The following is a 27,213-nucleotide window of genomic DNA, read 5'->3' as shown; positions in this document are numbered from 1 at the left end:
TGCATGTGCACAGATAAATTAATGGCGCTCTTAATGGATATGTTGTCAAAGCTATAAAAGTAGTATCACAACTTAGAATCTTTAAGAATAAATCAAGAAGAGAGTAATACACACATCTTCCATAAGATCATCTTCATCACTACAGTTGACATCATCTTTAAGAATAAATCAAGAAGAGAGTAATACATACATCTTCCAAAAGATCATCTTCATCACTACAGTTGACAGTCTGAGTTTGCTCCGCTGATCCCTGAACATTGTGCAATTGATGAGACAGCAAATTTTGATGATGGTCCAAGAGCTTCTCCACTTCAATTGCAGGATCTCGCTCCTTTACTTCAGTTTTGGAGTTATCGTAAAGGGAATTTTGTTTGCTTCCATCTGGAATAATGGATGCCACTCTTGAAGAAGATTCCTCTTGTTCCCTGATGCACTGAGAAAGATTTCCCTGGAAAGCAACAGGAGTTGTAGTGAGGTTTCATTAGTACACTTAGCAGGCCCACAAGAGCATTACTTCCACCACCCACATCATATTAGCTACTGACCTGGGAACAAGCACCTAATTGAACATCAACTGTCTTCTCCAATCCTCCTGGAAGAAAACTACTAATAGAATCTGAGCTACATGATACATTCTTCCTGTCTACAATACACCTGTTATCACCACTTATGCTCAGACTTTCTGCTCCACTGATGCATGACAAATTATCACCATTGCATTCTGAAAATTTCTGTATCTCATGCTGGCTTGAAAAGGTTTTATCACCACCAACAAATTCTGATTCTAGAAAACCCTGGTGTCCTGCAGCAGCTTGACTGTCACCTACCTTCAACATTGATATTCCTTGTGAAGCTCCAGAAACCCTAGGAGTAGCTCCATATTCTGCACTTCCCACTGATGAATCTTGACTTAAATGAACATTAAGAAGAGATGGCGAACTAGCATCCTTAAATAAACATGGGTAAGTTGCCCTTTCATGACATAATTCACCTGATATGTTGTCAGACTTCATTGCCATTGGTATAACGGCTGGAATGAAATATATACCAGATGAGCTTTAAGTGGCACAGAGCACTGTATGTCCCAGATTCAGCACTTCCATGAGGTTTCCACTTCTAAAATGCCGTTTAGATATATTTCCAGTCCAGGATATTCCGAGTTACAAAATCTGAAAATCATCGAAATAACTGTAGGAAAATACTATTTATTCATAACTAAAGTTAAAAATCTATAAGAGACAATGACAACTGAGAACAAAACAGGAATAGTAGAATGGAAATATGGAATGAAGGACGAAAGGAAGATCAATAGTGCCAAATTCAATGAGTTTTTTCAATATTTGAAACTCCCCTAAACAAAATTTTTGATATAAAATCTAACCAAAATACTTACCACTCTTAACTTTCTAATTTAACCTATACTCTAAGAGGGTGTTTGTTAACCAAGATAAGAGGGTGAAAAGATCAGATATGGGAAGCATTCCGGATGTTTGGCCTTTCCAACGTGTTTGTTAAACTTATTTGACCATTTCTGAAAAATCCCTCACATGACCTCTTATCTCCCCCTTTCAAGATAAATTTATCTGACATCCCCCCTTAGATTAATTTATCTGACTCTTTCAAGATAAGCCTCAATTACCTATATGCCCCTTGTAGGATAGTTAATGTCATTTAATGTATTTTAAAGATTTAAATTTATTAAAAGAACTTATTTATTTAAGTCTTATAATTAATATTATTTAATATATTTTTAAATTGTTATATGTTTTGACAATTTTTAAAATTTAAATGACATTATTCCTTTAATTGATTTTTAAAATTTAAATTTCTCTCTCTCTCTATATATTTTATTAACTAATACAATTCCTTTCACCAATTTTTAAATTATTTTATTTAATTTTATATTTTATTATCTATTATGAAAATACGTTTTGGCTATTTTTAATTATCTAGGTGAAATTATTGTAATTCCAACAATAATTATTTCTACTTTTCAACTCTTTTTAAATCTATTTTTGAACATGGATTTAGAAAAAAAAAATATTATTTTTAATTTTTTTTTTGACAATTCATATTAATCATAAAATACTATTTTAATCATAAATTTATTGTTGATGTTAACAAATAATTTTGAATGAATTTGGTAATATGGATATTTTGGTAAAAAAAACTCTTATTTTAGTGTTTATCATATGCATTAACAAACACATAAAAAAAAAGTATAATTATCAGTAGATTTCCAAAAAGGCTAAAGGCATACCCAGCCCCCTCACCTTTCACCATTTAACCATTTTTCCTCCTTAAACTTAAACAAGAACCTATTAGCCCCCTCAACTCCCAATTTTAAACCTATTATGTACCTTAACTAAGTAATTTTGTAACAGCTACGTCCCTTAGTGCAGCAAGCATTGCTGCGTGAGTTGACATGCCGTTTGATGTGGGCCCCACATTGATCAAGCCAATGGAAATGTGTCACACATCTCGATCTGCAAGAGAGGAAGAGGGCCGGTGGCAGATAGCCATCTGAAACGACAGAGAGATAGTGAGAGCGAGAGATGCGAGAGCGAGAGAGAGAGAGAGAGAGGAAGAAGACGACCACAGAAGAGGAAGACGCCATCGCCGCCCCCCGACCCCAATCGACGCCATTGCCCAGATCTACCCGCCCACGCTTGGTTGCTGCTATCGACGGCCCCCCAACCTCAGTCGACGCCTCGGATGCTGCTGGCGACCACCGACAGAGAGCGAGAGTGAGAGAGAGGCAGCGAGTGAGAGGAGGTCGCCAGAGACAAGAAGGAAGAAGGAGATGATGTGCTGCACACACCTCAATCGCGTGTGTAATACACGCGTTGACCCAGGTGTCTGTAAGATTCAAAATTGGAAGTTGAGGGGCTAATAGGTCCTTGTTTAAGTTAAGGGGGAAAAATGGTTAAATGGTGAAAGGTGAGGGGGTTGGGTATGCCTTTAGCCTTTCAAAAAATTTAACAAACATTTTGATAGAAATCTCGGAATGCTTCTTAACCTTATCTTAACCATTCTATATCTTGATTCGAAAAGCATTCTAACCTTATCTTGTGCCTCTTATCTTGCTCATTTTAACAAATGCCCCCTAAGTAAGGTTTTTTTCAAAGATAGAATTGAAAGAAAGGGAGAAATAGAAAGAATTGAGAGAGAAACAGAAAGAATAATAGAGAAGGAATTGAAGAGTGAGAGAAACTTGAAATTTGATAATTCTCATAAGATATCCTCCCCAACTGTGGCATAGCATTTTATATATAAAGCTATCTAGCAGTTACAATTTACTAGCAGTTATCACTTCCACTTCCACTACACCCAACTACTCCTAATTCATAATTGTAAATAACAACTGAATAAAAAATAACTACAACTACTCCTAATTCATCTAGGTCGTCAGGAACCCATTCCTAACTTATGATTTTCTTCGAAGATAGAATTGAAAGATAGGGAGAAATAGAGAGAAATAAGAGGGAAACAAAAAAGAATAATAGGGGGAAGCAAAGAAAGGAGGGAGAAACAAATAGAAAGTAGGGAGAGAATTGGAGAGAAAGAGAGAAATTGGAATTCTAATAATTCTGATCTGATGATCTCGACTTGCAGGTTATAACTTTATATATAAAGTTATCCAACAATTTTTACAAAGAGGTTACCGCAACTCCATTACAAATAACGACTCCTACCACTACATAACTGAAAAAAAAAAATGAATAACTAACTCCTTTTGTAAAATAAAATAATCTACTGCAAAAAATAAATTAATTAACTGATCCAGGTCATGACATTCCCTCAATTGTCAAGAACCCTGTTGTCATGGTATAAATACTTAGAGGCGGGAGTATATAGTGCAAGTGGCAAGGTCTACACATGCAGACAGTTAGGAGTTTGTTAGCTAATTCTAGAAGGGGTATCAATGTAAATAAAGCTTGCTTTTGGTAGGAGTATGGTTGCGAGATCCAGTATATAAGGACCCGCTCCCCATGTGATGAGGCATCCAGAAATTGAATTTGAAACTATTCTTAATTTCTCTCATTTCAGTCTTCTCTCTCTCTCTCTCTCTCAATTCTCTCATCTCTCTCTCTCTCTCTCATTTCTATCGATTTCCCTTATTCTCTAGAATTCTCCACCGAATTCTCAAGAATCACTGTCAAATCTCTAAGGATTTGATAATTTGGTATCAGAGCAAGGTTCGGGCCATAGTAATTCAGTAGGATTAACGATGGTGGAGGGGACTCGAATGAAGAATCTTGAGTCACAAGTGCAGCAATTCCACTTGATGGTTACTGATTTGCAAGCTCGAGTGGAATTACTAGAAATTGGATCCATTCGAAATCATGAAGCGATCATGGCTATGGATACCTCAATGGGAGGTTTGGAGCTAAGGATAGATGGGATTAGGGAGGAAGTTGGAACTCAGATTCAAGACCAGCTTCAGAATTTCATGGTCATGTTTATACACCAAAATCAAGTAAGCCTATCACTTGATTTCCCCCCTAGAGAAAGAACAAAACCGGTTCTCATTGGCCATCCTTATGCCTAAATTGGAGACACCCTTGTTTGATGGGAGTAATCCCAGATGGTGGGTAAGAAGGTGTGAGCGTATGTTTTGTTGGTATAATGTACCGGAGGGACATAGAGTAGCTTTGGTAGTTGCTTACCTCAATGATGCTGGGGATGCCTAGTATCAAGGTTGGTCGAAGGTGGGGGGAATGTTCGTGGGATGAATTTGCTGACAAGTTGTGTGAGAGATTTGGGGATAGAAACAAAATGGATGTTGTAGAAGAGTTCAATAAACTCAAACAAGGAAAGGGGTAGGTTTATCAGGCCCAATTTGAGGAGTTAAGATCTATTATGATCAATCTAAACCCCCATCTCTCTGAAGAATATTTTGTTTCTAGCTTTGTGAGTGGATTAAGAGAAGAACTCAGACCTATGGTCAAAATGTTACACCCAAAAACAGTAGAGCAGGCAGCCAAGAGTGCTAGGCTGCAGGAGATTATGGTGGAAGCCATAATGAAGAAACAGAGGCAATAGAGTAAGGGAGTTGGCATGGGATCTATACTACCCATGGGTAAGGGTTATGGCAAGGAAATAATGAGGGTGAATCCTGGACAGAAGGGGATGATGGAACCTGTACCTATTCATTCTTTAACAGGTCAGCAGGGGGGATTGATAGAGAAAATGAGGCAAGCAGGGTTATGTTTTAAATGCAGTGATTGGTATTTTCCAGGACACTAATGCAAGAGGCAACTGCTTTGGAAGGAGAGGATGGAGTATGGGAAGAAGAAGAGGAAGCACAAGAAGTAGTGGAGTTAGAAAGGGAAGATAATGGAGAAATTTCACTGCATACCCTCAAAGGGCCAACCAACAATAAAATTATTAAGGTGGAAGGTAAGGTGCAGGAAGGTAGTCTGATGATTCTAATTGATAGTGGAAATACCCACAGTTTCTTGGATGAGAACATTGCTAAGAAGCTCCACTATAGACTCACGAGAACCCAACCCTTGACGATTACTGTTGCCAATGGCAACAAGGTGCTGAGCAAGTCAGCTTGCACAGGGCTTTGCTGAGAAATGCATGGAAAATTATTTGAGGCTGATTTAAGATTGCTTAAGTTAGGGGGTTGTGAATCTTGTGATATGGTGCTAGGAGTGGATTGGATGAAGCACGTGAGCCCTATCAGCTTTGATTTTAACAAGATGGAAGTGACCTTCAAGAAGGAAGGGAGGAAATTAACTCTCACTAGAAACAAGGAGATAGGTTCTTGCAAGATGATTACAGGGAGGAAACTTCAGAGGCTATTCAAGAGCACATGGACTCAAGTTGCCCAGCTACTTTCCATCCAATCAGTGGAAGAGACAGAGGGAGGAAGGGAGCAAGAGGGGAAACTACAGCTGGTCAATCATGCACCATATCAGAGTAATTGGGAGGTACATGACTTACACCAACTTAATATGCTTTTGGCTGAATAAGAGGGAACCTATTTGAAGTAAGGAAGTGCACACAACATTTTATACAATAGTAAAATCTATTTAAAGCTAAAAAGGAAGTTTTATCCTACCACAACAAATCGTGCCCAAAAAAAAAGGAAGTTTTATCAAACAACTATAAAACCATCTTTGTTGCATGACTAAAAATTTTGGGTAGTTAAGTACTAACTGTGCAAAAGATGAGCACAATTGAGATGAGTATGTGCAACCAAACAAAAAAAAGGGTAAGGAACAGTATTATATATGGCAAAGTTAGAATGTTAGGACCCTAGTCCTAACTAATGTTTTCTTTGAAGGTAGAACTGGAATTTGAGGCAGAAATAGCAAGAATTGAGGGGGGAATAGCCTGAAATTAGGGAGACTAACAGAAAGTAAGGGGAAAACCAGGAGACATGGGGGAGAAATCTGGTAAAATCAAGGGGAAAATTAGAGAGAATAATAGGGGGAAATGAGAGAATTCAATAAATTATTGATAACTCATAACATGCTCTACAATGTAGGGTTATAGGTTTATATAAAAAGTTAACCAATAGTTATTTGTGACAGTTACCACTCCTCCACTACCAATAACTACTCCTAAATCACTCCACTACCTCCCCAATGTTCCATAACTGTAAATTAATTATAGATAATACCCAATTACTCCTAGAACATAATTGTAAGAATACTACAACTACCCCTAATTAACTAGTAGGTTGTGACAAATGGCACCTATTGAAGATAAGATGTGGGAAAGACAACAATAATGATTTGGAAATGTGAGAAAAGGTAAGATAAACGAACCTATGATGCAAGCAAATGAAATGGATGAAGTTTATATCACAAGAAGAAGAAAAATACCAACTTGGTAGAAAACCCTTAAACACGACATAGATATAATTTCCTACAATGGATAGAGATGACTAGAGGTCTAAAATTCATATAGGGGTTTAAGGCTTGTGATTGTTGTTGTTTAGAGTACGTAAACTCAAATTAGATCATATAGTGGTACACATGACCAAAAATTTTCAAACCACAACTCTGAAGCGCCAGTCTACAATGAATAGCAAAATATATCTCCATGTATCCAAGATTGTTGTTAAATGCATATAAACTAAAATTAGATCATATAGAGGTATGTAGGGCTAAATTTTCAAACCAACACTATGAGGCAACAATTTAAAATGGATGGAAAAATATATCTCCATGTGTTTGAGAACTATGTATTATATTTCCAAGTCATGGAAGAATACATTTTATTTTTGAGAAAAATGTTTTCTAGTTTGATAAATAAGAAAAACTCTGAGCAAATAAAAATCACAAACCTAATAGCTTTCTCTACAATCAACATATTTTATTTAAAGCATGTATTACTTTCTTTTCAAGCCTAATAGTTTTGCCTACAATCAACATATTGAAGTTGTACTAGAAAGCAAAAAGCTAAAAATAAAACCAAGTATTACAATAAACTATTCAATTTTAAGCTATAACTCCTTGTCTCATTTTTTCAACATTTTACTCACCAAGAATCTGTCTTACTTTACTAATAGGAAATAATAAAATGCATAAAAAATATATAATTAGATTATTTCTCCTATCAAAAGAGATATTGATACCATGTTCACTTGAATGACAACTTGAACAAAAAAATATTAAAACCGTCATTTCTTGTTTAGGAGGTTGATTGTGAATGCTATAACCAATGTTATAAGAATCGGACCAGCCAGTCCAATTCAACTGGATCAACTAGGGATCGGGACATCAGCCAGTTTGGTTTAGTAATTAAAACTCTCTAAGTGAAAAAACCGGTGATTTTTGCCTTGAACTAGCAGTCAAACCTAAAACTGGAAGAACTGGACCAGTTCAACGACCCAACCCTTCGCACAAAGCTAGCAAACCAAAGTGAATTCGTTGAATCGATTTCATAAAAAACAATCTAAACAAAATCAAAATGATTTAACACAATCAGCATGGAAGATGAACTCACGAGTGAGGACCCCCTTTGATGATCCACTTTTTGATTCTGCAACTGAATCCACGCTTGGCGCCGGTAAGGACATCAGAGAGGGGGAGAAGACGAACAGTCAGCGTTTATGGAGAGAGAGAGAGGGAGGGGTGGTGGAGAAGACAAACCAGAAAGGGGAATATGAACAGAAAAGGCATATGGAGAGAGAAGTGAGAGAAAGCAGAAGATGAACAGATATCCTAGAAAATGAATTCATTAGTAATATATGGAAGGAAGAGAAGTGGTTGAGTGGTGCATTTGCCAGGCTGTAATTGGGGAATGATGAATAGCGTGAATAGCTGCAATTAATGATGACAGAGAGAGAGAGAGATGTTGGATGGGAAAATATCTTCAGATCATAAGCAAGATTTTATATTTACCATTTTCTTATTTACTTTTAAATTTTGTATTTGTTTCTGTTCATCTAAATATTAAAATTTTAACGTATAACTATATGATAAATTCTTTTATTTACCACTTTCCAGTTTCATGCCTGGTCTGGTTCTTAAAACATTGGCCATAGGCCCATATCTATAAAAGAATAAATTCACAAATCACAATAGAGATGCTTCTCATAATTTATATAATTTTTTTCATGCTCTTTAATCATACTTGTATGACTAGTATGTAACTGTTCTAATAACCTTACATAGATATTGTGTAACATTAAAAACAAAGAAATAACACTAATAAAGCCTATAAGACCACCTTTGTTTTATGGGCTTAGAATGTTAGGCAGTTAAGCACAAACATGTACAACATATGAGCAAGCTGAGATGAGAATGTTACAGTAGATCTACAACCATCCAAGAAAAAACAAGATAAGAAATGAGAATATAAGTAATATATTGGCTCCTATTGAAGATAAGGTGTGGGAGCATCAATTAAAATGGTTGGACATGCAAGAAGAATATCGATAGATGCACTTGGTGAGGTAAGTGAATGAAATGGAGGAAGTTTATAGTTAAAGAGGAAGAGAAAAAACAAAGAAAACATGGTGGGAAACCTTAAATATGATATGGGATATAATGGCCTCAAAGAGGATATCCAATGTATAGAGATAACTAGAGGTCTACAATTTATAGTTAAAGAGGAAGTTTATAGTTAAAGAGGAAGAGAAAAAACAAAGAAAACTTGGTGGGAAACCTTAAATATGATATGGGATATAATGGCCTCAAAGAGGATATCCAATGTATAGAGATAACTAGAGGTCTACAATTTATACAACCTATTCCACCTGGTAAGATTATGGATTATGGCTTGTGATTGTTATTGTTATTGTTAAAGGCAATGGTTCTACAACCAAGGAAGCTTTGGCTGGAGCCTGCCTCATATGAGGGCAAAAGAAAGGAGAATTTCATTTAAAGGCTCCCACGAAATAAATTACACACTAGAAAGACACAGACATCCTGACTACACTACCTAATGCCTCCTGTCTCTTTTTAAGTCTAACAAACAAGAGGGAGAGGCAGGAAGTGCTTTAATCCATGATAATATCTTATAATTTAACATTGCTTTCTCTTAGGTTCTAAAAGTTTTCTTGCATCTATCCTATTCGATCATATCACTAGAATTTCACCTTCCCTAATGCTGTCATCTAAAAGGTAGGTCAAAATAAATGTTTGATGTTGTTGAGAGGACAAATGGTAACATAAATGAAAAAATTACCCCTGCCTCCATAAGCATAAGTTTTTAAATGAGTTGGTGATTAATAATTTAACAGTTGTGCTCCAAGGAATTAAGTATCAGGAGAATAGAAAAAAATCATAATGATATCATTTTACCATTATAGTAGATAGCCAATAGACGCAGATTATACATGTGTACAAGTACCACAGTAAACAAAAAATCTAGCCTTGAATCTGAATTTATTAGCTCTAGTTGCTAATTTTCCTGTAACATATACAATATTATATTCCACAAAAGTTGAAAAAATGTATGTTGCAATATAAAAAATAAATTAAGCATCCAATAGGCTAACCATGTTTGTGTATAAAACATACCAATAACAATAAATATTAAAACCACAAGAAATCCGTAAAGGTAAACAAGCACACTACTGCATATCAATCTCTACAGTAACTATAAAGCCACGCAAGGTTATTTTTCAATCTCATACCCCCCTATGAAATCAAATTATGGAAATCATGTGAAAATAAATAACCATAGAACAATTACATATTACAAGCAAAAGACGCATATATTTTACAACTTTCTGGAATACAAATATGCATTTAGATAAATTCAATGATATTGCAATAATTTCATCATAAAACAGTTAAAAATAATTGGGAGACCAACCAAACAAAAATCAATTATTTTATACAAACTAAAATAGTTGCACAACAGAACTTACTGCATTAAAACCTCAGAATAGCAAAGAAAAAACTACAATGTAGAAGAAGCATATAAGTATTATAGAAAGCAATCCTTCACCATTCTGAGAGACACAATATGAAAAAATACTGAAGTCAAATGCAGCAATGGCCTTCAACCCTGGTTTAATCTGGAAGCATGCCTAAAATTTTAGCACACAATAAAATAAGCATGTAACATCATCAGACCACAATCAGGAAAAAAAAATACTAAGTCACAGGATGAAGAATTCATACATCATACCATGCAGAGACATTCTTCAGAATGCAAAGATACATAAATAAATATGCAATGAAGCAAGTCCCTAATTTAACCAGAGAACAAGCAATTTAAAATATGAATCTGTAGCAGTAGTAACAGAATTGCCAAATTGTATACAATTATTTGGATATCATGCAGGAGATTCAAATGGGAATGATTTTATCGCATTATGACCAAATTAAGTAAATCAGAGGTCAAGATAAAAACCCAATAAAAACAAGGGCAATAGAAAATGAAAGACCACTCGAAGTTCTTTGCTAACCGAATCAGAACTTCAACAGATGGAGAGAATCTAAGGATACAAATCAGAACTTCTAGTTATAAGCATTGATAGACCCAAAATAAAAATAACCAATTTCATGCCCATATTGACAGCATGGAAACTATTTTAAACCCAGAAACTAGAGAAAGATAAGACAGGGAAGTGGCCAAACAACATAAGATGCCTTTGCTTCTAATGAACTTCTCCAAAATATCACAGTTTCAAAACTATGCTTTGTCATCTATTGACGCAATGTGTAGCGCATGTGTAAAGAATACACACAAAGAAACCCTTGAAACAATAAATTTCAAATACCCTTGAGAGAACAAACTTCAATGACCAAAGCTAGACTCTCAACTAGACGCAAGAACCGAAGCTGCTTGCTGGAAAAAATTGAACTGGTTTGCTAGAATTTATTGAATAATAAAACTGATTACAACCCCTACCTTCTAGGTATATTTACAGAGTTTGGCTAATCCATCTAATACTTGTAAATAAAATCCAACTAGAATCCTAATAGAAATAAAACCCTAACAAACATGAAATCAGATTAACATCCTAAAACATATGAAGTATTAAAATACTATTTCGCTATTGTTCCGCTACTGTTCTGGTTTGATCGGGTCAGCCTTGGGCCAGGTCTTGATTGGTGACCGCATCATCTATCAATAAAATAACTCAATTTTCAAGAATCTGCATCCTGCCGAAGATACCAAAGAAGAAAATGGAATGGCAAAGCAACCAAGTCTACTACACCCAGAAAAAGAGAGGGGGCTTTTACATTGGACAAGGCCAAAAAAAAATAAAGAGAAAGAATAGAGAGAGTAAGAAAACATGGTCTTCATTTTGTTTACTTTTTCTCCCTACAATCTCCCACTAATTATTATTAAAATTTAATGTATTTGTAGATCTCCATATTACAAGGGCAATAGGAAAATCTTTTCCATTTTCTTTAATCATATTCTACGACTATCATATAAAAATTATAATAACCTTACATCGACATTGTGTAACATTAAAGAACAAAGACATAACAATAATAAAGGCTTTAAGACCACCTTTCTGTATGGCTTAGAATATTTGGCATTTAAGCACCAACATGCTCAACACACGAGCTTAGCTAAGATGAGAACATTATAGTAAATCTAAGGTCATACAAGAAAAACAAAACAAGAAATGAGATCAAATATAATAAGGTTGGACTGGCTTCTATTGCAGATAAGGTGTGGGAGTGACGATTAAAATGGTTCGGACATGTCAAAAGGAGATTGATAAATGCACTTTAGAGGTGAGTGAATGAAATGAAAGAAGTTTAGAGTTAAAGAGGAAGAGGAAGGCCAAAGAAAACTTGTTGGGAAATCCTTAAACATGATATAGGGTATGGTAGCCTTAAAGAGGATAAGAAAATGGATAGAGATGACCAGAGGTCTAAAATTCATATAACCAACCCCACCTAGTGAGATTAAGGCTTGTTATTGTTATTGTTATTGTTGTTGTTAAAGACATTAGTTCTGCAGCCAAGGAAGCTCTGCTGCAGCTTGCCTCAGATGAGGGCAAAGGAAAGGAGTGGTTCATTTAAAGGCTCCCACCAAATCAATTGTACACTACAAAGACACACACATACATGCAGGATTGCACTACCGAATGCCTCCTGACTCTTTTAAGTCTGCTACAAACAAGAGAGAGAGAGGCAGGAAGCGTTTTAATCCATGACAATATCTTATAATTAACATCGCTTTCTCTTGGGTTTGAAAACTTTTCTTGCAAATATCCTATTCAATCATATCACCCAGAATTTCCCATTACCCACTGGACCTTAAGTAAAACCGCTGCCTTCCAGAATGGTGTCATCTAAAAGGTAGGTGAAAATAAATGTTCGGTATTGTGAGAATAGGAATAATAACATAAAAGATAAAATTACCTGTCTCCATAAGTATAAGCTTTTAAATGAATTGGCAATTAATAATTTAGCAAGTGTCTTCAAGAAATCAAGTTGCTGAAATTTAGAAAATATAACAACCATAATGATATCATATTATAACTATAGTAGATAGGCAATAAGTGCATATTATATGTAATACCAGGTCCTCTCTTATTATCTCATTAAAATTTAAGGAAAACGCAAAAAATAATAATTAAATTGCAAAAATTATGTAATTTTGAAAAACAGACCACGTATTTAGAATCTTCAAGTCAAACCAAGTCCACTGGTATATAGCTTGATAGGTTCCAAAGAAGTGCCTAGGGACTCTAATTTCAAGTATGTATCATGAAGCTACATGATGTGTGAGATGAAAAATTTATCATTGAGGATTAAAGAGATTATCCAATAAAGAAATCTTGGGATACAGTAGGGCAAGTACTGAGGTATGTGTATATATATATATATCTATGAACATGTAGCCATAGTTGTAAAATGCATTCATCACCACTGAGGCACAGTGTCGTGCTTGAGGCATGTGCCTCATGCAAGGCACAAGGCGAATGCCTTGTATATGCAAGTGTATTAAAACCCTATTTCTTTTCTTGTCCATTTATCATCTTTGATCCTATTTCTTGTTGATTTGATTGCATATTCTTGTATATTGATGAGAGACAAACCTAGCGGTGTAAGCCGGTGGTCTGTCGAATGCCCCACTTGCTTGAGACCTAATCACATTTGCATTCTACTTCATTTTTTTTTCTTTCTTCTAATTTCTTTTGCAATTTAGAAGAAACTAATTCTTTGTTGTAATTGTTTTTCACTGTGTTCTACTCTAATATTTTGTTTTCTTTCTTTTAATTGTTGTTGCAATTTAGAAGAAACTAACTGCTAAGAAACAAATGTTTCATTGTGTGCTCTACTGTTTTTTTTCTCTCTTATAATTTCTTTTTCAATTAAATAATTGCAAAAGAAACTAGTTGATAGTTGTTTTCATATAACTGTTTTTGCTATGTGTTCTGCTGCAATTTTTTTTCTTTCTTCTAATTGCAAAAAAAAATTAGAAGAAATTACTTGTTTTCCTATAGTTGTTTTTTGTAGTGCCTTTGCTATAATTTTTTCCTTCCTATAATCTCTTCTGCACTTAAAAGAAATTAATTGCAAAAGAAACTAATTGTTTTTTGGCAGTTATATTAGTTGTTATTGTAGGGTTGATTATTTGTCATTTATAATTTTATGAATTTGCATCTACCTCCTTATAGGTACATATTGAAAAGAATAATATATAAATATTTTATAAGCATTTGAAATAAATGTGCACCTCATATGCCTAGGGCTCGCGTTTGTCATTGCTCCTCGCACCTTGGTCCCAAGCACTAATTTGTGCCTTGGTGCACCTTGCGCCTTTGACAACTATGCATGTAGCATGACACATATGAACAATTACAACAACAACAACATATCCAGCCTTTATCCCACTATGTGGGGTCGGCTACATGAATTTTAGACTTTTATGTGGGTTACGCCCCAACAAATAGTTTGTCTAGAATTCATATTTGGATCTGACTAAGTTTTACGCTGGCTGTCGGCTACCTAACGCAACCCTCCTCTTTTATCCGGGCATGGGACCGGCAGTGGATAACATCTCCTGGCGGAATAATGATGAAATGAAGTTTCAACACCATCTTCATATGGAGAAGTTTCATGAGGTGGTGGTGAATGAAGATAATTGATATAGTTGTGTTCCATCACTTAGTTGACATGGTGAAACCAACAAGTACAATATGGAAACACAACAATACACATATGAACAATTAAGTTAGAAAAAGAAAGAAACCAAGTTGGTGAGATTTTTCCTTAAATATGTGGGATATGTCTACATATATACTGTCAACAATCCATGCAAGATTGGGATTGACTGTCAATGTCAATCCCAAGTTTCCTATTCTATTGATTGATGCCTTTCTCTAGATTAGGAATATCTTATGAATATTGTTGTATCTTTCCATCTTTTGATTTGTATCCTAAATTGTATAGTTTCCAAACTTAGATTTAGAAACTTTCTTGGAACTTCCTAACTAAACAAGAAGATCTATTATTTAAGAGCATGTATCCCATTGATTTGAATAAAATTGAAGAATTATTTTTCACCCTTTTTGACATGGTATCAAAGCCTGGACAACAGTCACCGTTTCTTTGGAACTATTGTGGCCGTCTTTCACCTTTAATCTTTTTTTATCAATCTTCAATCTTTCGGACATCATGTCCACTTCACAAAATACCCAAGTTGATAGGGCTAATTTCAGCAGCAACAGCACAATGGAAATTCCGTTTGTTGGAAACAATGATGGAGGCTCCGGAGGAGACTTACCAAGTCTTCAAGTGGCTTACCGATTAAACGGTAAGAATTACTTAAAGTGGTCCCAGTTAATTCGAACGTTTCTCAAGGGAAAAAGGAAATTAAGTCATTTGGAAGGGACCAGACGAGATTCGGTGTTTGCAACATGGGATGAAGAGGATTCCCTAGTGATGTCATGGTTATGGAATTCCATGATCCCTGAAATTAGTGATACGGTAATGTTTCTAACAACGGCCAAAGAAATTTGGGAGGAAATCAAGCTCACATACTCCAAGGTTCGAGATGCAACTCAGATCCATGAAATTCAGGCAAAGGTGGCAGCCACAAAACAGGGGACCAAATTTGTAACTGAGTAAGCAAATTTATTACAAATCTTGTTGCAAGAGGTGGATCATTACCAGTGTCTTAAAATGAAGTGTGGTAAAGATACAGCCTTACACAAGAAGTTCGTGGAGAAAGAGCGAACAAATGATCTCCTATCTGGCCTGAACATGGAGTTTAATGTGGTAAGGGTGCAAATCCTTGGTAAGGAAGATGTGAAATGTTTAAATGAGGTTATTTCTATTGTTTGTGCAGAAGAAGGGCATGTCATGTTGGAAACTGCTCTAGTGGAGGCGTCAGCCTTGGTATCTTTGAATACTCATGGTCAAGGTAAAGGACGAGAGGAGAAGAAGGTTATGGATCGAGATACTTTATGGTGTACCTTCTGTAAAAAACTTAGGCACACCATAGAAAGGTGTTGGAAGCTCCATGGAAAGCCTCCCAAGAGTGGGTCACTAAAAAATCAAGGCAAAGTGTACATGGCCAATGGTCACCAGCAATCAGACCAGAAGGGATTCAAATAAAGAGACACTCTAGAGTTTAATCGGATAGAGATTGAGAAATTGAAAAAAAAAATTAGAATCTCTCAAAAAAGGGACTAAAAAAGGGGGTGCTTGCTCTCTAGCTCTCACAGGTATCGCTTCTAATTCTCCTGCCCTATATGCTTCAGAAAAAAATCCCACTACCTCTTGGATTTTAAACTCAGGGGCTACGGATCATATGACACCTTTTTCTCATCACTTTCCTACCTATAACCCTTGTTCCAGTTCCAAAAAAATCACCCTAGCTGATGGTTATTTAACCACTATTACTAGCCAAGGAGAAGTTATTCTTAATAAACATCTCACCCTCATAAATGTGCTCCATGTTCCCAAACTATTTACTAACCTGATCTCCATCCAAAAGCTTCTCTTAAACACTAATTGCAATGTTATGTTTTATCCAACCCATTGTGAGATACAAGAACAGGGCACGAGGAAGAGGATTGGGCTTGCTAAAGCTAGGGCTGGGCTGTTCTACCTTGAGGGATCAGATGGACAGGACACACAAGGGCAGATTCCTCCTGTGTCATGTTTAGTTCAGTCCAACAAGGATCTAATATGGCTACAACATTACGGATTTGGTCATCCTTCCTTTTTTACTCTTAAAATGATGTTTCTAGAATTGTCTAGGGGTCTAAGTGTCAACAATTTCCATTGTGTTGTGTGTGAGTTTGCAAAATATAAGAGAGTTTCTTTTGCTTCATCTAATAAAAGGACTAGTTCTCCATTTACCTTAATTCACATTGATATTTGGGGGCCCTCATCAGTTCCTAATATTTCTGGAGCAAGCTGGTTTGTTGTCTTTGTTGATGATTGTACCAGAGTAATATGGCTATATCTTTTGAAAACTAAGGCTGAAGTTAGTAATATTTTTCCTACATTCTACAATATGATTAAAAAGCAGTTTAGGATAAGTTTCAAAAGGGTTAGATCAGACAATGCCAAGGATTTTTTCAATCAATCCCTCTTTAATTTTTTCCAACAGAAGGGTATCATCCATGGGTCATTTTTCCCTTACACTCCTCAATAGAATGGAGTGGCCAAGAGGAAAATTAGGCATCTTCTTAATGTTATTTGAGCGCTTATATTCCATCATAATGTTCCCAAACATTAATGGGGAGAAGTAACCCTAACAACCACATTTCTTATCAACAGGCTGCCCTCTCAAATCCTTGGATCTTGCGGCCCAATTCAACTGCTAACCAAGTTCTTTCCTGACTGCCATGTGTCTAGTCAAGGGTTGAAACCTAAAGTATTCGGGTGTGTCTCATTTGTCCATATTCCAACTGTTAATAGGGGTAAGTTAGATCCTCAAGCTTTAAAATGCATGTTTCCTGGGTATTCATCTACTCAAAAGGGTTATTGGTGTTATCATCCCCTTACAAAGAAATACTGTGTGTCAGCTGATGTCACCTTTGTAGAAGGCAAATCCCTTTTTAGTAAGTCCCAATCCTCAAATCAAAGTCCACCTTTTATTCTTAATGATCAAGATCTGTCATTATTTCCTCTACCAACCACTAATCCAAAGGACTCATTGAGCATGACATTGGAAGAGCCTGTCCCAAGTACTCCTCGGGCATTACAAGTATACTCAAGGAAAAAATGGCCAGCTACTACTCCTATGCAAGTCACAAAATTTGACTCAAACCATACTCCTAAATCTAACAGCACCAACAACACCATCAGTTCACCTTTCACATCATTAGGTAACCCCATTACTGAGCCTCTCATTCTTGATGATATTAACTCTATATCCCATGTTAACCCTACACCCGAACTAGCAACCTCCAACAGTGATGATCTTGATTGGCCTATTGCCCTTAGGAAAGGTATTAGGGCTTGCACTAAACACCTTTTACATTTGTTCCTCTCTTATTCCAGATTGCCATCCCCTCACAAAGCCTTTCTTACCAACCTTCATACCATTCCTATTCCACAAAATTTTTCTGAAGCTATAGGGGATAAGCATTGGAGAGATGCTATGGAAACTGAGATAGCAGCCCTAGAGAAGAATTGGACATGGGACCTTGTTTCATTGCCGAAAAGGAAACATCCAATAGGCTGTTGTTGGGTGTATGCAATCAAATATAAATCTAATGGATCTTTGGATCGTTACAAGGCCCGATTAGTAGGTAAAGGGTATACTCAAGTATATGGAGTCGATTATTTGGACACTTTTGCCCATGTTGCTAAGTTGAACACAATCTGTGTCCTCCTATCCTTAGTTGCTAACCTAGGCTGGCAATTGCATCAATATGATGTTAAGAATGCATTTTTGCATGGGGATCTTGAAGAAGAGGCTTACATGGATCTACCACCCGGTTATGACTTCCAAAATCAGGAAAAGGTGGTGTGTAAGCTTAATAAAACCCTATATGGCTTCAAATAGTCCCCACGAGCATGGTTTGGTAGGTTTACAAGGGTAATGCTTGGACAAGGATATTGATAAAGCCAAAGAGATCATACTCTCTTTGTTAAACATTTAGCCACAGGGAGAGTAACGATTACTTGTTACATAAAGTTTAAAGAAATGCCACACATAATTATGTGTTGAAATTGACATCAGCCCTGGATCTTTATTGGATTACTTTAGTGGGTTTACTAGTTTTATGAAATTGTTTTTCACAATTCAACATTCCAAGTAATGATAGTCCATTTACAGAAAAATATAGAAATATTTTAATAAATGATTTTTCGTTAACCATAGGGCCTAACCGGTCGAGCCCATAAGGTCCCAACGGGCCGAGCCCAGTTGGCCACGGGCCGGGGCCTTAGATGGGCCGGGTTGTGGGCCCAAATTCTTTGGCCCGACTTACCCCCCCCCCATGGGGCTCTGGCTCGGCCCAACCCGTTTGAACAATGACATGCCGGGCCATAGCCCGGCTTGTCCCGAGCTGGGTCGGGTGGCCCACAAACTGCCCAACCCTTTTGACATCTCTAGAGTAACCATACTTACTGTCTACGTTGATGATATTATAATTACAAGCAATGATGAGGAGAGCATGCATAGACTAAAGGAATGCTTAATTAGTGAGTTTGAAATAAAAGATTTGGGGTGTTTGAAGTATTTCTTGAGCATAGAAGTGGCACAATCAACATAAGGTATTTTTATTTCCCAACAAAAATATATCATTGACCTTCTAAGTGAGACAGGAATGCTAGGGTGTAAGGCAATAGACACCCCCATTGACCCAAATCATAAGTTGGGAGAAGTTCTAGGAGATGATGTGATTAACAAGGGATCCTATCAAAGGTTGGTTGGGAAGCTTATCTACCTAGCTCATACTCAGCCAAACAAAGCTTATGCAGTGGGAATAGTCAGTCAATTCATGCACAACCCTAGAGAAACTCACTTAAAGGCAGTCTATCGGATACTTTACTACTTAAATGGGACACTTGAGAAGGGACTTTTGTTTAAGAGAGGAGGAACTATGACCCTTGAAGCCTACACTAATGCTGATTATGCAGGTTCTGTTGTGGATAGGAGGTCTACCTTAGGCTATTGCACTGTTCTAGGGGGTAATCTTGTCACATAGAGGAGCAAAAAACAAAATGTGGAGTCTATGGCCTTAGGAGTGTGTGAATTATTATGGTTGAAAATCTTGTTGGATGATCTAAAGGTTCAATGGCAAAGTCCTATAAGGCTTTATTGTGATAATAAGTCAGCAATAAGTATTGCTCACAATCCAGTTCAACATGACAGAACCAAGCATGTTGAAGAGGACAGACATTTCATTAAGGAAAAATTGGATAAAGGACTGATTTGTACTCCATATGTCGCCTCAAATGATCAACTGGCAGATATGCTAACTAAGGGATTACCTTCAACAGTGTTCCAAAGGTTTGTATGCAAGATTGGAATGGAAGATATCCACACCCAATCTTGAGGGGGAGTGCAAAACAATCCGTGCAAGATTGGGATTGACTGTCAACGTCAATCCCAAGTTTCCTATTCTATTGATTGATGCAATTTCCTATTCTATTGATTGATTCCTTTCTCTAGATTAGGAATGTATCTTATGAATATTGTTGTATCTTTCCATCTTTTGATTTGTATCCTAAATTGTATAGTTTCCAAACTTAGATTTAGAAACTTTATTTAACAACATGTATCCCATTGATTTGAATAAGATTGAAGGATTATTTTTCACCCTTTTTGACATATACACACTAAGATTAGTGTCTAAATGAGTGTGTGTGTGGCATTAACATGAGGAAAGTGGCAATGGGCTCGCCTATATATTAGATCTCTCACTAAGGGGTAAAGAACGAAAAATAGATTTAGTAATATAAATGTGTATGTGTGAGTGTGAATTTATGGGAGTGCAATATGGTAAGCATTGAATGCATACGCAGCCACTAACTTGAGCAGCATGAGGCCACCACAGAAGAGCAATGCATGAGATGATATAAGTATTCAATTAATTGAGAAATAGCCACGTTGCAAATAAAGCTGAAGATGTCAATTAAGGAGGATGAGTCATCTTCTCAAGGTATAAAATGTTGCATGCCTTGAATGAATATAAAGAAATACGAGAAGAAAGAGAAGAGAAACTGACCTTCAAGGTAAGGGTTCATTGTTAATTACTGTAACGCCCCACCTCATCTCTCTATATTTAAGGGTGAAAATTTGTTTAAAATTGTGAAAACATTTGGATTGAACCTTGTAACTTCTTGTGATGCTTGGAAGCATCCTTAAAACATTTAAAATCATTTTTACAAGCATTGAAACCATTTTTATTGAACATATATCCAATAAACTCAATTATAAACATGATCCTATCTCTTTCTCTTCATAAATCTTTTTTTTGTCCAAAATGCCTCACATGTCCTTCCCTCCCCTCCCTTTTCATCTTTGCAAAGCCCACACAACACATAGATTGATGCTCATTCAAGGCATGCAACACCTCATGCCTTGAGAAGATAACTCATCCTCCTTGATTAACACAAACTATATTTCCAATATAGTTCCCTCTCAATAAATTTAATACTTATATCATCTCACGCATTCTTTTGTGGCCACCTTAGGCTTAAGGATATAAATAGGGCCCCAATTAACCCCATTTACAAACTTGTTTTAACAAATTTTCAAGTAAGCCCTATGCCTATATCCTTATTTTTATACTTGTTTTAATTTTAAATGGGGTTAACTAGGACCTATTTATATCTTGGTTAGGATAGTGGTTGCATATTTCACTCCCACATATTCACTAGATATATATGCACGTGTGTGTGTATACTAGATCTATATCCTTTGTTTACACCTTTTACTAAAACAAATTGAAAGATCTAATATATAGGGCCTATTGCCACTAACCTCACATTGCCATCGCCACACACACACACACATATATATACTTATCTTAGTATATATCCCATGCATACTCAAGGGAAAATTCCACCAACTTGGTTTATTTCTTTATTTTCCTAACCTAATTATATAAATTCATATCATGGTCGTGTTTCCATGTTGTACAAGGAGCACGACAATATCAATTATCCTCATTTACTGCCATCCCATGAACTTTTTCATATGAAGATGGTGTTGGAACTCTATCTCATCATTCCCTTGCTACCAACCCTAACTTGACATTATGCATGTTCTTTTTCATCAAGAAAGACATTTAAAATTTTGCCACATTATTCTTTTGCATAGATCTGTATTGTCAATGTGACTTTTTAGAAATTAATTGACATTATGCATGTTATGCTACCAACCCTAACTTGGCTAGCAATTAATGAATGATGAATTATATACGTACATATGTATATATATATATATATATATGTTAGTACTCATTCTACCATATCCCAATTTTCTATTATTGGATAACCACTTAAATCCTTGAAGATAATTTTTTCATTTCAAAGCAATGCAACTCCATGATACTAGAGGGTGTTTGCTTTAGCTTAAATTATAGCAATTTTAAGCTCTGAAGCTTGTAAGTTCTACAAAGCCTAAACCTTATAAGTTCTATAAAAAGATTATTTGGTAGGCCAATTTGGTCTTTTACTTGGTCAACAAGAGCTTTTTTTGAAATAGCTTATAAGCTCTCCAAAAAAGCTAGGGGAAACCAACGTTTAAGTAAGGGCTCGTTTGGCTGGGCGGTTTGACCGCTTATAAGTTGGTATATAGCTTTTAAGCTATCTAACTTATTTGATTAAAGTGTTTTGTTTGCCATAAGAACGTTTAAGCTATTTAGCTTAAACGCTCTCACATCAGCGTTTTGCAAAAGCTACTTGGGGATAGCCTTTGCAAAAAGCTGCTACAAAATAAGCTATGTTGACCAAAGATTTTACCATATTACCCTCATACATTTTGCTAATTTCCAGTCATGCCCTTCTTCATCTTCTTCAACCTTTGCCTCTCTGCCTCCAGTTGCCAGTCGCCCCACCGTCAGCCATCGCCATCGCCCCCACCGTCAGCCATCGCCGTCGCCCCCACTGTCCAGCCATCTCCTCCCCATCGCTGTCCCCACCCCAATCGGTCGCCGCCTCTAGATCCACTGTCGCCATTGGCTACTGCCTCTAGCCTCCATCGCCCGCATCCACCGCTTCCTCCTCCATCGGTCGTCGTCTGCCGCCTCTAGCCTCCATCACCCGTCAGCTGCTGCTTCCATCGCCCGCGACCACCTCCCCGGGTGTATATATGTATATGTGTATATATATATATATGTAACATATATAATTTAAGAATATATATGTAACATATATGTGTAATATATATTTAGCATATATATATATTGTATTAGTATTTTTTTAAGAATTATATATAATTTTGATAAGATTTTATCATTACACATTACTTTATAATTTAATTTTATTAAAAATTATTATTTTTATATTTTTTATTTATATTATTAAATTAAATAACATGTCTATTTTCGTCTTTTTATCAAGTTTTGATAACTTATCAGCTTTTTCAAACCAAACACATAACTATTAATTGATAGCTTAAAACCACATTTATCCAAACATATTATTAGCTTAAACGCTACCCAACTTAAACGCTATAACCAGCTTAAACACTACCTAACTTAAAAGCTTAAAAACTAAAGCCTAGCCAAATTGGCCCTAAAGCTATTGAAAGAGCTTATAAGTTAGGTAGCTTATAAGTCCTTCCATATTACCCAAATGAGTATGGAATTTTTAAAAGTTGGTACACAGCTAATAAGCTCCCTTTGACAAAAAAATAAGCTAATCCTAACACCCTCATACCCCAAAATTCATGTCCTTGGGTAATTCTCCAAACCCCATCAAGCTATATACCATATTTCCTCAATTTGATTTTATATTTGTATGCTCTATTCTTTGCATTTTCCTTAAAAATTAATTAAATATATTACAAAAAATTATATGGGAGCACCAAGGATTCCATTATACATGTGTACAAGTACCAAAGCAAGCAAAAATCTTGCCTTAATCTGCATTTACTAGCTCTACTCATTAATTTTCCCATAACATACACAATATTACATTGCAAAAAGGAAAACGCAGTACGTCGCAGTATAAAAAATAAATAGGAAATACACAATCGGTACCCCCAAGGTTTAGAATAATTGCAGATAATACCCCAGACAAGTACCCTTCTAATACTATGCTGCATTTTGCCCCTGCTGTAAATTAACACAAGTTAAATATTTCAAAAAGACCAAAGTTAAGTATTTTATTTTCCTCTCTCACCTCTCTTTCTCTCTCCACCTGACTCTCTTCTTCTCTGCTTTCCAACTGACTGACCGACTGCCGATGACATATCTAGAAGCATAAAACTATAGAATTAGAATTCTGGTTCCATTTGAATCGGTTCCAAACAGGCTGTAAATATTAAAACCGCATAAAAATCCATAAAGGCAAACAAGCACACTGTAGCAAATCAATCTCTATGGTAAGCATAAAACCACACAACGTTAGCATCCTTCTTTAATCTGATACCAACCCATGAAATGAAATTATGGCAATTGCAAGAAAATAAATAAATACTGAACAATTAGGGGTACTAAACAAAAAATCAATTATTTTACAGAAATTAAAATAGCCACACATCAGAACTTGCCAAAATTGAAATCCCAGAATAACAAATAAAAGACTAAGACATAGAAGAAGTATCTGAGTTATTATAAAAAGAATCCTTCACCATTCTGAGACACATAATACCATAAATTACTTTAAGTCAAACGCTGCAATGGCTTTCGACCCTGGTTGGATCTGAATACATACCTTAAGTAGTGTTAAGTACCTTTCGAAGATTACATGTCCCCAATATAATTGGCAATAGAGCAACAGCACTAATTTGCTAAAGTACATATACTTGACAATAAAATTTAAGCACACAAACCACAATCAGGAGAAAACATCATACCATGCACAGACAACCTTCAAAATACAAAGACACAAATAATTATGCAACAATGCACTGTCAAGAAACCCAACAAATACAAATATACCCAGATGAGATTTAATGTCCCTATTTTAACCTGAGATCAAGCAACTTATTCCACAGACAAAATATGAATTTGCAGTAGTAGTAACAGAATAACCAAATTGCATACAAGTATTCTGATATCACGCATGAGATTCAAATAGTCAAAAGAAACATGAAACCTGGAAAAAGAAATTTATCAGTGTGGGAATTATTTCACCTGACTACAACCAAATTAAGTAAATCGGAGGCCAAGACGAAAACCCAACAAAAACAAGAACAATAGAAAATTGAGAGACCACTCAAAGTTCTTTGCCAACAGAATCAGAACTTCATCAAATGGAGAGAATCGAAGAAGGATGAAAATCGGAATCTCGAAACATAAACGTTGATAAACCCGAAATCAAAACCACCAATTTTGTGACCATACGGATAGTACTTACACTATTTAAACCCAAACCAAATAACATGCCTTCGCTTCTGTCAAACTTCTTCAAGATATCACTCTTCCAGAACTGAGCTTTGTCATCTGTCAATCAAATAATCCAATTTTCAAGATTTCGCGTCCTGCCGAAGAAAGCCAAGAAGAAAATGAAAAGCCAGAACAACCAGTCTGCCTCTGCCGCACCGAGAGAGAGAGAGAGAGAGAGAGGGGGGGGGGGGGGGGGGGGGGTCTTTATAAATAAATAAAATAAGGAGAGAACAGAAAGAGAAAGAAAACGTATTCTTCGTTTGTTTACTCTCTCTCTGTGCAGTCTCTCTACCTTAATAAATAGAAATCTCTAATTTATTTGTAGATTTTCCTATTAGCAGGGGAATAGTGGCCTTTTCCAGATTAGGGTACTACATATCCAGCACCAAAACGGTGTATTTCGACTTCTGCCAGCAGAAGCAGAGTGGCCCAAAGATCTTTCGATAAAAACTATACAGCGTCAATCTGGTGCGGTCGAAGTCGAGATGTAAAGACAGGCATACCTTAGCCGGTTCTGCGTCGCGCAATCTTAACGCGGTTTTCAACCATCGACAGTCTCTAACAAGCGTATCAACGGCGGGGATTAGGGAAATGATACAGGTGATGTGGACACAGAAGATTCTTTCTTAATGCGGTGCATTGCGAGAGTGGCACGTGGAACGTGCTTTGAAAATCATGGCTATACCAAACAAGGAGGTCAAATAATACGATGCTGCGCGGAACACCTCATGGATGAAGTATACGACCATCAAAATAACGCCACATTTTCTTTTCTTTTTTATCAACACGTAAATGTGTATAATTAATCAAATGAATTGTACAAGAATATTGGGCATATCCAGGCAAAATAAAAGATGAAACAAACTAATAATCTACAGCTAAGCCCTGAAAATGAGATAAAACATAAGGATACAAAGAAAAATTAACTTTATATATATATGTGTGTTTTGACCCTATAAATAATAGAATCCACGATTGACGGCTGACCTTCAAAAATATATCTTTTTCTCGCTGTCTATATGAGATAAACAATACAAGCAAATGCTATCTTTTTAAATCATTTCAATCCACTAGCCAGAGAATCCTTTTTAAACCATTTCAATCCACTAGCCAGATAAGACATGAATTTTCGGGTGTCAATCCAAGATTTGATACTCCCCCATATCTTTGAATTGACCGAACAATTAAAGAATATATGCTAGATCGATCAATCAAAAGCCCTATAAGACCACATTTTTTATTTGTGTCTAGAAAGTGTAGTTTATCTCTGATGAGAAGCTTTACCTTCACTGCTAGCCACAAAATAAACGTATGCTTGGAAATAATTGATAAGTTTCACACAACATTAGTCCATACTTTCTTCCCTCCTTTTGAATGAAAATAGTCAAAAACTTTAGAAATGTAAAGAGTATCTCATTGATCCCAACTTGATAGTAGTTGGATTACTATCAACACAAACCCTTTCATTAAGGTAAAGAAAATCTCGTAGAAAGAAAATTCGTTTAAATACCAGAGAGTCCTCATTCCTTGGTGACCTTCCCCAAATCGAGCCTTCTTTGAGATAAACATGATTAACCCACCTGATCCAAAGCGAATCCTTTTTTTGGTGGATGTTCCATAAGACTTTGATAAGAATGACCGAATTCCAACTCTTTAAATCTTTCAAACCAAGGCCACCCTCTAATTTAAGTAGGCAAATATCCTTCCATGCAACCAGCGAGTGATTAGAATTCCACAAGAAAGCTTTGCACATCCGAATAACTTTATCCTTAACAAAAATAGAAACTAGTAATACCGAGAGCAAAAAACATTCCACCCCTTAGAGGATAGATCTTATCAGCTCTATCCTACTTGTATAAAACATTGACACACACTTCCAATAATTAATGTAAGCAGTGAGCTCATCAATAATTGGAACATAGTGCATAACTTTTAATCTTTCAGCTGCTAAAGGGATGCCGAGGTAACGAAATGGCATGACCCCTCTTGAAGAATTAGCCACTAACATAATTTCCTCAAGCTCGTGGCCCTCCAAACCAGCAACAAACATGTTAGATTTCAAGTCGTTTACATATAAACTAGACTTAGCGCCAAAGTTTGCCAGACACTTCATAACAATTTTAACCGAAGAGACATTGCCTCTAGCCATCAACATTAAATCATCAACAAAAGCTAAATGTGTGATTTTTAATCTACCACACTTGGGGTGGTAGTGAAGGGAATCATTAATACGACAGCATAGGCAGAAATAAATTTTTTTCCACGTATCAGATACAAGCAATGGAATATAACAT

General features: G+C 36.1%; 1 protein-coding gene across 10 annotated transcripts in view; it reads right to left on the bottom strand.

The window, feature by feature from the left end:
* Window positions 1-25,356, bottom strand: part of LOC127812692 (uncharacterized) — a 40,742-nt gene extending 15,386 nt beyond the window's left edge. Inside the window, exons 1-5 of one of the 10 annotated variants that reach the window (XM_052353204.1) lie at window positions 25,212-25,356; window positions 24,891-25,014; window positions 23,712-23,783; window positions 546-1,169; window positions 191-448 (exon numbers count right to left, since the gene is read on the bottom strand). In XM_052353204.1, coding sequence (XP_052209164.1) covers window positions 191-448; window positions 546-1,019 — 732 coding nt within the window. In that variant the 5' untranslated portion in view covers window positions 1,020-1,169; window positions 23,712-23,783; window positions 24,891-25,014; window positions 25,212-25,356. Of the gene's footprint in view, window positions 1-190; window positions 449-545; window positions 1,189-7,968; window positions 8,262-10,422; window positions 10,478-23,711; window positions 23,784-24,890; window positions 25,175-25,211 lie in introns of those variants that run through there. The other 9 variants (XM_052353210.1, XM_052353211.1, XM_052353208.1 and 6 more) reach the window with 9 other exon arrangements.
* Window positions 25,357-27,213: the final 1,857 nt, after the last annotated feature.

Source organism: Diospyros lotus, chromosome 11 (genome assembly GCF_014633365.1).
Source record: "Diospyros lotus cultivar Yz01 chromosome 11, ASM1463336v1, whole genome shotgun sequence".
NCBI lineage: Eukaryota > Viridiplantae > Streptophyta > Magnoliopsida > Ericales > Ebenaceae > Diospyros > Diospyros lotus.
Note: the sequence above shows the minus strand (reverse complement) of the source record. Positions and strands in the feature narration are given on the sequence as shown.